Source organism: Stegodyphus dumicola, chromosome 8 (genome assembly GCF_044657685.1).
Source record: "Stegodyphus dumicola isolate Sdum_Otavi_A_Nest chromosome 8, ASM4465768v1".
NCBI classification, from domain to species: domain Eukaryota; kingdom Metazoa; phylum Arthropoda; class Arachnida; order Araneae; family Eresidae; genus Stegodyphus; species Stegodyphus dumicola.
The window spans coordinates 193682268-193696272 of record NC_140775.1 but is presented as its reverse complement, the minus strand read 5'-3'; the positions used below and the strand labels follow the sequence as shown (position 1 = coordinate 193696272).

The 14005-nt window shown below is 34.0% G+C and overlaps 1 protein-coding gene across 3 annotated transcripts in view; it reads left to right on the top strand.

Annotated features, from left to right (window-relative positions):
* Secp43 (tRNA Selenocysteine associated protein) overlaps window positions 1-14005 on the top strand; it is an 82682-nt gene that overhangs the window by 57738 nt on the left and 10939 nt on the right. For all 3 annotated transcript variants that reach the window (XM_085822875.1, XM_085822876.1, XM_035367929.2), the window contains 3 exons: window positions 443-587; window positions 10853-11117; window positions 13670-13712. In XM_085822875.1, the coding sequence (XP_085679001.1) occupies window positions 443-587; window positions 10853-11117; window positions 13670-13712 (453 nt within the window). The remainder of the gene's footprint in view (window positions 1-442; window positions 588-10852; window positions 11118-13669; window positions 13713-14005) is intronic.

Here is a 14005-nt window from a genome sequence, read left to right as displayed (position 1 = left end):
TTTTACTCGAAAATTGATAAAAAAATAAGGATTCCATGTGAAAAATTTATGATAAGCTATTTGAGTTTTTATATGCTATATCCATAAATTGTACCTGTTGATTAAATCTTTTGTTCGATCAAAATTTTGCTAGTATGGGTAATGCAAGCTTGGCAGGATCTCTGCCCACTTCCGTGGTTGATGGAATATTGAAATTGTTTGAGATGTTGTATTTGTTTAAGGTTTATAAAAATAACTGATTTTTCTATCAGTAGTGGTGTCCCAACCCCAGAAATCTTAGATAATTTTAAGTGACTGCTTTTATAATTTAACATCTAAAAATGTAAATTAAATAATAAATTTCTAAGTGATGATTTATGAAATTAATGTGGAAGTAATGAATAATATATTTTCTATTAATTTTCAAGCGATTTCTATTAATTTGTATTTGCACATTTTTCAGTTATCTACGATAGTTTTGGTGTAAGTAAAGGATACGGTTTTGTTCATTTTTCAAATAAGTCTGAATACGAAGCTGCTTTAGTTGAAATGCAGAACGCTCATATTGGTTCAAAGACTGTTCGAGTAAGCACAGCCCAACAAAAAAGGTAAGACAGTTAGATTTTTTTACATTTTTTTAATTGATGTAGCTCTGAATATGCTACAAAGGATTTTTATGATAATATTTTAGAAGTATAGTTATCTATTTTAAAACATATTAAGTAGGTAAAGGGAAATACAAAAAGGGAGTGTACTTGTCTGTAAATTGCATTAAGCGAATGCTCTGAGGTAGAAGATATGTTTTTAAGAATTAAATTTTTAGACGTGCAAGATAATGATTATTAAAAAAGAAATATAATTTATAATACCAATTTTTCTAGTCACATAAAAGTCATTGTAATGAAGAATGAAAAAAACATTATTTTTTTTTAAATGAAACATTAGTCTTCTTAATAGGTTTATTTTAATAAAAATCAATACATAAAAATTTTTATATTTAAAAAGGAACACATGATGAGTTACTGTAATTCTTGTTATTCTCAGAATAGTTCATAATGAAGCTTTAGCAACAGCAGATGTATCTATTTTCGAAATGATAGACATATGTATGTCATCCCATAAAACTTCATGGCAACAGTATTTGATTAATTTGGAAGAAAAAGCATAAAGAAGAAATGAAAGGAAGTAAAATGCTAAAAATGCTTTAAGAGTTGTAAGAGAAAGCCATAAATTATTTAGTATATGGCTGTTATAAAAGCAAGTTTGTTTTCTAGCTAGTATTTTACTTTTTCACCTCTCATACTTTGCAAAATTTGTCATCTTGTGGTTGTAAATCCTAATAAAAAAGTATATTAATTGCCCTTTTCAATTCAGAGCTTCTTCAATCCAGAATTGTCGGAATTTTATCAATTCCATATTTCAGAAATTTTTGGATTTTAGATCATCAAATAAAATATAGTAAGATGACTTCTAGAAATTATAAAATTAAAAGTGTGAAATAATGAAGTATTTATAACCTTTAAGGGAATTTTGAAAACTCAGTATTTATTTTATTAAACATTTCGTTATGGTATAATTTGTAAATTTTAGCGATTGATCTTTAGAAACATTAGAAATAATACAAACCTTTTTCAGGTATTGATGAGTCTTCTTTCCAGTTAGAAGTAATAATTAACTGTTTTTTTTTAATTAATAACATTGCGTATTTTACACTTAGACATTTTAATACTATAAGATGCTTTTGAATTATGGAGTAGGAATATTTCTCTTTGGAAAGTGTAAGAACATATCCTTCAATCCACAGCTTGTTTACATGTGACATTTTGAAAGAAGAATACATTTAAAAGTAGCAAATGATATTTCCCATTTCAAATAACAAGCTGTTGCTAGAAATTCTTATTCCAGGACATTAGCTTTCTTTATTAAAATTGATCAAAAAATATGTAACCACCCTCTGTATTTTAGGGCAAACATTGCCATCAGCATTATAAATTTGGTCTGGAGATAACTTTTCTCTGTTAACTAAAGCATTTTCAACTGAAATTTTTCACTGCCTTTTACCATGACGAATTTTGAACTTGGTTAACCAGCATGTCAGATATGTGCAGTCAGTTTTAAGTTTTATTTCCACATGAAATGTTTCGGTTTAAGCCAAAATATGTTCATATGCATTGGGCCGGATAATGGCATGCCGTCGCTGCAGCACTCTTTCACCCATTCAGTCTTCACTTTGTCATGATCATCATTTTTAGCTTAATGAATGATTTTTATTTTATTTGTTTTTAGAAACCAGAAAAAAAATTCAAAAAGCTGCTTTTATTTATTTATTTTAGTCCCTTACTCCTTGCATAATTTTGAGACAGATATGCATATATCCTTTCTTTGCAGTAGTTCCACTATTTGATTGACCTGTATCAAAACATACTTCGTTTTGCTTTTCTGATCCTGCTGCAACACCTGAATTAGAAACTCTTTTTGACATAATCAAAAATTTAGACTTTAATAAAATAGCTCTAACAATAGTACCCTGTGAAAAATATCAAGCTGGATCAAATTAGAATGTTAAGAAAGAGTGCAATTTTCTGTGTTAACCGAACTTGAATTCCTGAGAATGTAAATTATTTCTTCTTTCTCCACTACTATGTCAACAAAAAAAATTAGTGTTGGTAACATCCTACTCCCAATAAGTATGTGGTTTCACACATTGTGTAGATCAGATAAAAAAATGCTAATCTCCATTCAAACGCCAAAAATATGTTGTTGCCGACATCTATACAACGTCAATCAGTGTATTATCATCATTGGCCATGGTGCTAGTGGTCCCAAGGTTCAGATATTGGGCACATCTGGATTTCAAACTAACTATGTACTCTATATATTTTTGTTTCATAATAATGATTAGATAAATTAGATTTTTATAATAGTTTTTTTTTTTTTTTTTTTTTTTTTTTTTTTTTTTTTTTTTTGTAGTAAATGCATAAATTTTTTCAGTTACAGATACTTAATTTTTATTACCAATTTATCATATTTAATCATGAAACATCAAAAAAGGTCAAAGAAACTGCAGGAATGCTAAGTTTTTTTTTGGGGGGGGGCTTTGTAAATTTCAGAAGACACATATATTTATTCTCCAAGACTGTGCATGCAGTTTAAAGATAATGTCTGCTTTAATTTATACAAAATATTCTGAGTGTAATAATTAACATCGGTTGATATTAGTGAAAAGATTTTCATTCCTGAAATTGCTGAAAACGCTAATTGCCTAGTATACTGTTAGAAATAGGAATTTGATTTTTTTTAAACTTAATTAAAAGGTCTTGTGTCTAAGACAGTGTTTGTTTTTATCTTATTACTGTAATTTTTGTGTATCAATTTTTATTAGCAAAACCATTTGTACTGACAAACTGTAGTTATTCTTGAAACAAAGTCTCTTAGCTATCCATACATTTGCATTTTATAATAAAATCTGCTGCTGTTGAGTAAAATTGCAGTATGAGGAGGAAGTTAAGGGATCAGCCAGGAATTCAGTAGGCAAATTGTTTATCATATGAAGTGCAGGCAATATAAGTTTGGTTAGTTGCATTAGAACTCTCTCCAAGTGCAGATTAAGGTTACACGTGTAGTGTCATTTAAAAACATACTTAGTGGATGTAAAAAGGGGTATAAAAAATAAATCTGAATTTAGTGTGCATCAGTGCATTTGATTGGAATTACCTATCAAACAAGTGTATAGAAACATGCTTTGGGAGAAAACAAGATATTATGAATAATTGGTGAACTTTAAAAGCAGAAGCATTATCAAGTAGAGAAAAGGTGGTTTCTTATACCACAAGATAGTTGCTTATATTGGGTGAAACACCAGGTCAGCCATGTATACAGGGAAATAATGAATAATAGAAGTTTTGACATATTGAGGGAAGTGATCTGATATCAGAAGTAGAGCTATCAGACTCAGAAGATACAGTGGTGTTGGATTGTGCTGCAGTATTCGTTTTGTTATCACAACAGTAGAAGACAATGACATATCAGGCAATATTGTACCAACATTTATTGTAATGAGGATTTGTGTCTTATCTTTATCTCTTTTGTTTGACTGAATATCGTGTGCACCATTTCCTTAAATGATGCCAAGACACTAAAATGTTGAATGGGCTCAAATCATTTTTCATGGTGGCTCTTCTTACAGTGTCTGAACACATGAGAGGTATTTATTTATTTGATACTTTGGTGAGAAACATCACCTCAAAGGCTCAACTGCAGAGTGTTCTGTACCAATACCAGTTAAGCTGCTAAACTGTATCTTTGTAAACTATTTCCATCATAGTGACATTATTTAATACATATTAGTTCTTATAACAAGAACTTTGAAACATCCTGTAGGTATTGCACTTTACACATCTTCAGTGTATTTATAATTTGCTTTTCCAGTAATGTAGTGCGGTAATTAGGGAGAGATTATTATGTTTTGTAATTTCTAATATCAAATCTACTGAATTATATTTAAAAAAGATATTTTACATGTTCTCATAATGTATTATCTATTTTTAATCATGAATTTTGTCTCTAGTAAAAATTAAAATTTGCTAAATAAAAGTTATATATTTGGTCATATAAAAAATCTCTGCTCTTTTTTGGTACAATTTTTAACAAAATTTTTCTTTATTGAAAATCAATTTTAATCAAGTACATAGTGACGATTATTATCTATGATCTTTTGCCTTTTTTCGGGTAGCTTCATAAGTCCATCGGTGCAGAACTTCTGTGGTTTATCGTCGAAAAACTTGGGTGAGTGATTTTCAGCGGCTTTTCGGTTGGCCAATTTTTTACCATCAAGAGAGTTTTGCAGAGACCGAAAAAAAAAATGGTAGTCAGACAGTGCAAGGTTCGGGCTATATGGTGGATGCATCAAAACTTCCCAACCAAGTTCCATCAATTTGTTCTAAGTCATCAAAGATATGTGTGGCCGCGCATTGTCATGATATAATACAACTCCCTTTCTTTTGGCCAATTCTGGCTACTCTTTCTGTATTGCGTTCAGACGATCGAGTTGTGCACAGTATAGGGCCATACTGATTGTTTCGCCAGGTTTCAATTTATGTGGCACTCAAACATAGAGGGTTTTTTTTTTTTTTTTTGTGTGTGTGTGTGTGTGTGTGTGTAATGTGCTCTTTTCAAATCATTCCAAACTGTCATGTGGTTGATGTTTCGTGCCTCTGCTATTTCTTGACAGCTTACGTGCCGGTCTTGCTCCACCAATTGTAAAATTTCATTGACTTTTTCAGTGACTGGCCGACCAGAGTGGGGTGCATCTTCGATATCAAAATTTCGGGAACGGAATCGAGCAAACCACTCCTGGGTCCTTCATTTACTCACACCATTCTTGCCATAAACTTCACAAATTTTCAGCCTTTTTACCTTTTTTTTAGTAAAAAAAGCATCACATAACGTATTTCTTCAGATATTTCACTCATTTTCAAATCAGTATAACTTTTTACACAAGCAACGAATTAGAAAACTATTTTCACAAACAATAGAAGCTGAATGTCAGCTTTTAAGCACATGTTTGTTTGAGACCACCGAGTGAGTGTTGCTGGATATATAGGCATCAACACCATCTAGGGACAAAAAAACGTGAAGACTATATATTTTTACCCAATATATTTTGAATGCTTTGTAATTGGAGTAAACATATACAGAGAATTTTTTCAGACGGTACTAATCAATGAATTTAAATAATAGTGTAAAGGGGTCGTTTTAGATAGGGTCATAAAAGAGTCCGGTATAGTGTAACAAATATTTATTAACAGGTTTAAGTTACACACGGACATTACATTTAACTTTAAGAAAAATTACAGAGCAACAGTCTGGTACAACCTATCTAGTGGGAGCCTTGGCTTTTACTGAAGTACTTCTCTGGCTACTCAGCAGAGGGCAGTCTTGTCACAGTTAGTCCAACAGTTTATGTTAAAGGATTGGTTACAAACTCCCCCTCTGGCTCCGCCGATGTCCCTGCAAGGAGACAGAACTGGATTGGGAGCTCTTGTAACATTGTCTCTCTCAGTTTTTTTGGTTTCCTGGGCAGGGGGACCTCTCTTTGGAGCACTGTCCGGAAACACAAGTTCTTGATTATTTCGGGAATGAGAAGTAACTTTTGGCAGTCTACCTCTCTTCCTGAGCGGAAGAATGGGAGAAGTGGATGAGTCTTTGAAAGGTGTTAGTGCAAACGTATGGTACGCTCCTAAGGGTTCTGATGGTTTATGAAGGCTTGAAATAACATAGGAAGTAGGTGATTTCTGTGTCATTACCAGGTATGGACCGTCATGCTTTGGTATGAACTTTGAAGTCTTTGTTTTTTGCATTGCTAATGGGATGTAAATTGACCCATACCTTATCACCTGGTGAATAAAACACTTGTCGCCATCCTTTATCATATTGCTTTTTACGTTGATCTTGCTTTATTTCGATACGTTCTCTATGTCCTTTGTAATAGTTGCTAATTGTTTAAGATAAGGGGTGATTACAGGAACAAAGTTATCATTTTCAACCATAGCTTTGAAATTGTGAACAACGTCGTCGACAGTCCTCAGCTGTTTTCCAAACACTAGGAATGCTGATGTATGGCCTGTAGTGTGACAGACGACTGTATTCATAGCGAAGCGAATAACTGGGAGTTTCTAATGCCAGTTGTCATGTGCATCTCCTACTAAGATTACAAGACGAGGTTTTAAGTCTCTATTTTTCCGTTCGACAAGATTTGACTGAGGAAAGTAAACTGGTATCAAGTTTTGATTGATATTTAATGTGCAGCAAACTTGTTGCATGACTGCACTGATAAACTGGGTGCCGTTATGATTCTTCATGGTATACCATGCCGCATGAATACTTCTTCGATGAGGGTTATAGTGCAGTCGCGTGCTGTAGCTTGAGCAAGAGGAAATAATTCAATCCATCGCGTAGCACAGTCTTTGACAATGAAGATCCATTCTTTTCCAGTGTCAGTTTTTGGCAGTGGTCCAAACAAATCAATAGATATGATCTCAAAACGTTGAGAATAGACAGGAGTTCTTAGCAGTCCAGCTGGCTTTTGGTTGGTAGCCTTGTAGCGGTTGCATTCAGGACAGCGTTTCACATCGTCGGATATGTACTTTTTCATACCAGTCCAATAATAGTGTCTGGCAATTTGTTGGAATGTTTCTTCCTCTTCATAATGTCCAGCCAATGGGTTATCATGGTGCTTTCGCATGATTGATTCACGCTCGGCAGCTGGAATTACTAACTGGGCCTCTTCTGAATCAGAGTCAGGGACATATCGGTAGAGAACACCATGATTCATTAAGAATCCCCATTCAGTCCAGTTGGCACATTCTTCAGTTCTCCGAGTGGATTCAAAACTTTCTATAATCTTTTTTAAGTTTCCATCTTTAAGTTGAGACTCACACATGCCTTTTGGACTTCTTGTGGGCATGTCCACCACAGATATATTTGAAATCTCGCAAGGTGAAACTTCACGTTTGGCGCTTGGACGGGACAGCATGTCTGTGATGACGTTTGCCTTTCCAGAAATGTATTGTACTTTCAGGTTGAAAGACTGAATTTCCAGCGCCCATCTAGCAAGTCTTCCGGTTGGAGACTTAAGGTTCAAAAGCCATTTTAGAGGTTGATTATCGGATGCTATAGTTACTTCTGATCCTTCTACGTAACCACGAAATTTCTTCAGGGTCCAGACTACAGCAAGGGCTTCTCGTTTAGTCGTCGAATAGTTTTGCTCAGCCGGAGAAAGCAATCGGCTGGCATATTCGATAGGGTGCTCTTTAGACCCTTCCCCTTGAAGTAAAACCACTCCAAGAGCATAATTGCTTGCATCTGTTCGAAGAATATACGGTTGAGTTCCATTTGCTTGCTTCAACACAGGAGGTGTTGTGAGGCAGTTTATTAGAGTTTCAAATGCTTTTTGCTGGTTAAAACCCCATTCCCATTGGACTTTCTTCTTCGTCAAATCACTAAGATGTCGTGATATTTCCGCGAAGTTTTGTATATATTGTCTAAACCAAGAACATGTTTGAAGGAAGATTTGGAGTTCCTTGACGTTTTTGGGAGGTGGAATTCTCTGGATAGAGGAAACTTTTTCTGGATCAACTTCGATTCTTTTTTGTGTGATCCAAAATCACAAATATTTTACACGAGAAGAAGCAAAGTGGCATTTCTCTCTGTTTGCGTGCAATTTGAATATCAAAAGCCTTTCGAAAACAGCTTTGAGATCAGAAAGGTGTTTCTCGAATGATTCTGACAACACGATTATGTCGTCCAGATAGGTGAGGGTTAGGATGTTCTCAAGTCCATTGCGAAAACGGTCTATCAATATCTGGAATGTTGCTGGAGCATTCGTAAGAAACGATATGTTCCGAAGGGACACACAAATTCTGTCTTGTCTTGATCATCAGTATGAACCTTCACTTGGTGATAACCTGCACGGAGATCAAGGGTTGACATGAAAGGAGTAGGTTTTGCCTCATGTAACAGGTCGTCCATTCTTGGAAGTGGGTAGGAATCTGGAACTGTAATCGCGTTCAATTTGCGGTAATCTATGCAGAGGCGTACTGTTCCATTAGGTTTCGGTATTAAAACAACTGGAGATGCATAAGGGGATTCGCATTCTTCAATTATTCCTTCAGATAATAGCTTTAAGATTTCTTTCTTAGCAGGGTTCATTCTGTATGGTGGTACAGCTACTGGGGGATGGTTTCCAGTTTTAATTCGATGTTCTATGAAAGGTGTTGCTTCTTCCCCTGGTTGGAAGATAGTTGAATATTGACTCAATAGTTCATTTAATTGTGATCTTTGATGAGCCGATAGATGTTGTCCTTCACATTCTCTTAACAGTACAGTGTCAACTTCCAACGTACATTCGGTTCGATCATTAGGTTTAGAATCATCATCAATAAACTTAAACTTTTGTTGTGGATTATCGTGGTAAAACCACCAATGATTTTGTAGATCTAAAACAATTCCAGCGCTTCTAAGAAAATCCAATCCTAAAAGTGTCCTGTTACCCTTTGCTGAGGGAAACGCATGTAAAGTTATGTGGAATGATCTTCCTTCAATGTGAATGTCTACCTGGGTCATGTGGACCTCTTCGTTCCTTTGAATACTGTCCGCAAGAGTGACCTTCATAGTAGTTTTCTTAAATTCTGATCCTTGTTCTTTCAAGAGATTATATAATGTTTCTCCCACTATAGTGTGAGTATCGCCAGTATCAGCACAGACAATTCCTGTAAATCCGTTGATTTTTACTCTTAAAATTAGTCGTGTGAGGTGTCTCTACAGACACTGTATGTAAGTTTATTGCTTTGAAGTCAGCTGATTCTTTACTTAAAGAAGGAGAGCAGGTTGGACACTTAGCCTTAACGACGCCTGATTTTCCACAACCGTAACAACTAACAGTTGGTCGATCTTCTCTCATGCCAGAATTCGTTGTCGCTGAGTTTTTAACAAGTTGAGGGTTATTTTTATAATTTTTAGGACCACTACGTTGAGACGGCTTTGGAGTGTTATTATTGATGTTTTTAGCTTCTTCATATAAATCTAATTTATCAGCCAGTTGAAGTGGATCAGTCCACTAGGACCAATGATCCCCAAAATGTTCTCTATACTCAGAAGGGGACCATCTTTTAATTTGGTCTGATATCATCAAATCCTTTAACTTCTAAAAAATATTTACTTTTAATTCGCCAATCCAGCCATCAAAGAAATTTCTCAAATCGAAGTAAAAATCTCGCCAAGTACTATAGGACTTTTGTGAGATTGTGAAAATAACTGTCGAAACTTTTCAGCACTCAATTTAAAACGCTTTAAGAGAATTTGTTTAATGTTGTCATAATCTTGTGCATCACCAGCAGATTCCTTTGCAATCAGTTTTGCAACGTCATTAGGTAACAAACCTAAGAAATACACTACCCATTTCCCTTGAGGTATGTTCAAAATTGTTAGTTGCCTTTCAAACAAAGTGAGAAAAAGGCTCATGTCATCACTTTTTGGATTAAAGTGAGGAATTAAAGTTTGTAATTGTAACTTAGGAATATCCGTGTCAGTGAGTTTCAAAGCAGGTACGTAATCATGACTAGCACCTGAACTAGCTACTTGTATTTTCAGTTTCTCAAGCTCGTGCTTGCGTTCTTCTATCTCTTTCCTTTCGTTATATTCGCGTTCCTCACGTTGTTTTTTTTCGTTAAATTCCCGTTCCTCTATTTCTTTTCGTTCCGCAATAATGCTAAAATATAGATCTTTAGTGAACTCTTCATTATATCCCTTAATCGTTAAAATGGCATCCTTAATACAGAATTTTACTCTTAAAATGCCTCGCTTTGAATATATTATACCTTTTTATGTTTTACCATTTTGAAACAACACTGAATATTATGATTATGCAGTTCTTGAGGACTCATTATGTGTTCAAAATTGCCTACATTCCTTTGGAAGACAGACACTATCTTTTGACCTCTTAATGCTCTCAACCAAGTGAACTGAGCTAAATTATTTCCATGCACTTGGGTAAATATGTTCAAACGTGCTCTCCCCTCCCAGATATAAATTCAGCAGAACATATCCACTACAGAGTTAAAGTAAATGAAGAGAAAAAAGGGTTAGTGAGATAAATTTTAAAAATAAAATTAGCTTATTATATTAAATTAGTTTTTTGTATAATAGATATTGTTGATGTTTCAGATATTTTTCATTTGGGTAAACAACTCATGTTCCATGTTCCTTAATATATGACCCTTAAAATATTTTGTATCATTGAGAAGGGAAGTCAAGATTATTGTTTCATTTTTAATATGAAATATTTATTGAAGTTATGTTGTCTGATTTTTTTTAGACCTGCAACCACTACAACATCTACAACCAGTCAGGAGGAACAACAGTGGCAACAATGGCATCAACAATATCCAGACTACCAGAGCTACTATGCAGCTTTGCAGAATTATCAAGCACAAAATCCATATTATAGTTATGATCGATATGCTGCAAGTTATGGAGCTGCTTATCAGCAGTACTCTCAGCAATATTCATATGCAGATCCCCAACAAACTGCTGTGGCTACAACTGCAGCAGTTGCAACAACAACACAGGCAGCAAGCCAAGTATGTGTTCATACTTGTATAATATATATATATGCTTTTCTATGAACATTTTTAATTCTAGGAATAATTTTAATAATTTTTATCTATATTTTTAATATTATTTAAAATGGTGTTTTACCAGATTACTAAAACCATTCATGTGGTTTTTAATAAAGAAAGTTAAGCCAATAGCATAATTTTTTATTTTTTTTTTAATCAATGCTTTTGCAGTCAGCAGCCTTTTATTGATATAATATAAGCTTATAAACCTTGCTTTTCAATAACATTTTAACATTAGAAGTAAAAAGCATATATCCATCCATGTCTATTTTATTATTGTGGAATAGCTTATTTTTCAATTATTGCTGTGATTGTCTAAAATCTAGAAATATTGTTCATTTGAAGAAAGAACAGGGATACATAGAAAATAAGGAAGTTCATTCATTCTCGAAACTCATACCTTCCTATTTGTAAGTTCTGCAGTATGTGGTGTGTAGTGATGGGCAACTTCGGTACTTTCTTGTACCCGGTATGAGAGTAACGGGTACAGACGAGACATTCATGTGGTTTTTAATAAAGAAAGTTAAGCCAATAGCATAATTTTTTTTTTTTTTTAATCAATGCTTTTGCAGTCAGCAGCCTTTTATTGATATAAGCTTATAAACTTTGCTTTTCAATAACATTTTAACATTAGAAGTAAAAAGCATATATCCATCCATGTCTATTTTATTATTGTGGAATAGCTTATTTTTCAATTATTGCTGCGATTGTCTAAAATCTAGAAATATCGTTCATTTGAAGAAAGAACAGGGATACATAGAAAATAAGGAAGTTCATTCATTCTTGAAACTCATACCTTCCTATTTGTAAGTTCTGCAGTATGTGGTGTGTAGTGATGGGCAACTTCGGTACCGGGTACAGACAAGTACCTGGTACAAAATACCTGTTACTCAAGTAACCGTTACTTTGAAAAGTATCGAAAACCGATTTCAAGTAACGATTTGAAGTAACGAAATACCGGAGTACTGAAGTACCCTAGTAACGATTTGGAGTATTGCGCACTGAAGGAACTGTGCCACGTCACCACGTGTTTGGTTTTATCTGTACGGAGTGAGATTTTGAATATCAGAAAACATGTCAACTACGTAAGTGTCTGAGGACCAGGCCATTCATGGACACAAGGAGTGTATATCACCATTTCGCAAATACAACCAGATACTACTGTCCTCGTACCCAAACCGAAGTGAGCTGAACCCTCATCGATCCCCCAGTAACAAATACCGAGAAGAGACGCATATTTTCGTTACAAAGTAGCGAATACTGAAAAGCACTCGTTTCGGTACAGAAGTAATGAATACTGAAAAGTACCCGTTTCGGTACAGAAGTAATGAATACCGAAAAGTGTCCGTTTCGGTACAGAAGTAACGAATACCGAAAAGTACCCGTTTCGGTACAGAAGTAACGAATACCGAAAAGTACCGATTTCGGTACTGAAGTAACGAATACTTGGATGTACCGATTTTCAGTACCCGTTACAAAATACCCGGTTCGGTAGTACCGACTCATCACTAGTGGTGTGTCTCGTCCTAATGAGTAGTTCTTTCTGCTGACTATGTCTGTTTGTTTCTGAAGTTTCCTGATAGCATTCTGTGCATGTTAAGTAACATGTAATAAATTTGTGATTGTTTGTCTGCAGCAAGAAAATCGTAGAGGACTATATCCTCACAAATTTAGTAGTTAAGGTTTGGAATGGCATGTCTGAAATGTGATGATTCGCTTTTTTATTGACAGCCAATACAAGGTATAATCTGCTAGAATACAAATCAGTATTTATTATTCTTAGCTTATTAATTTTGCGTTATTTTTAACTGCAACATGTTTTCAATTTCATTATCGATAATGGAAAGTCTTCATGAACTTAGTTTATTTTCACATGATTAAAAGAAATTATCTAAAAAATTGATATTATTGATAAAAAGAAATTATCTAAAACCTAAAAATTATCTAAAAGAAATTATCTAAAAGAGAAAATCTAATATCTAAAAATTATCTAAATAGAAGACATATTGATTGATGATTAAAAATTACCACTGGATTTGCGTGACAGGTAAAAAATTGAAATCTGCAGTTGGAACCGAAAACAAAAAGAAATGGGTCTAAGCTGACCATAATTCTTGCCATTAGCCCCTTCCTGTGCTTTAACAAGTCTGACTCGTGATGAAGATTTTTGTCCCAAACATTAACATCACGAGCCAGGCTCGTGAACAAAAAGCCATGCCGAACATAAACATCACAAACCGGGCTCGTGAACATTAACTTCATAATCTATAAAAAGAAATTATCTAAAACCTCACTGTATGCTGCATTCTGTTGCAGCGGCTGCTTATGACTGACTTTCTTCTTCTAAAGAATGTTTCTGCAGCCTTTAATTTGAATTTAAATTCAGGCAAGTTTGAATATACTAGGTCCAAATTTTTACTACCTGTTACATTTTCTTAAAGTATGAATTTCTTATTAGTTTTTATGTTGTAATTTTGTATCTATTGATTCTAACATTCAATTTGCATTTACAGTATGCTCAAGCGGCGTATGAAATTCCTGAAAATGCTATTGAAGGTATGTTTTAAATTGCATAAAATTTTTATCCTAATTTAGTCAAATTTAAAAGGGCTCTAAAGATACTTTTAACTAACTGATGTTTAGTATGTTAATTTCTTCCCCATCCTTTCCCCCAGATATTTGCTCTAAATTTAAGATTTATCTTTAACAGCAAGAATGAGATTGAAATCCTTAATATTTGTATTAAAAGTTTATCAAAAGAAATTTTATTGATAACTTTATCTTAAATGCAATTATTTTAATGTTAGCTGAACAGAAATATATATAGAATTGAATGAAGTGTTAAAGGC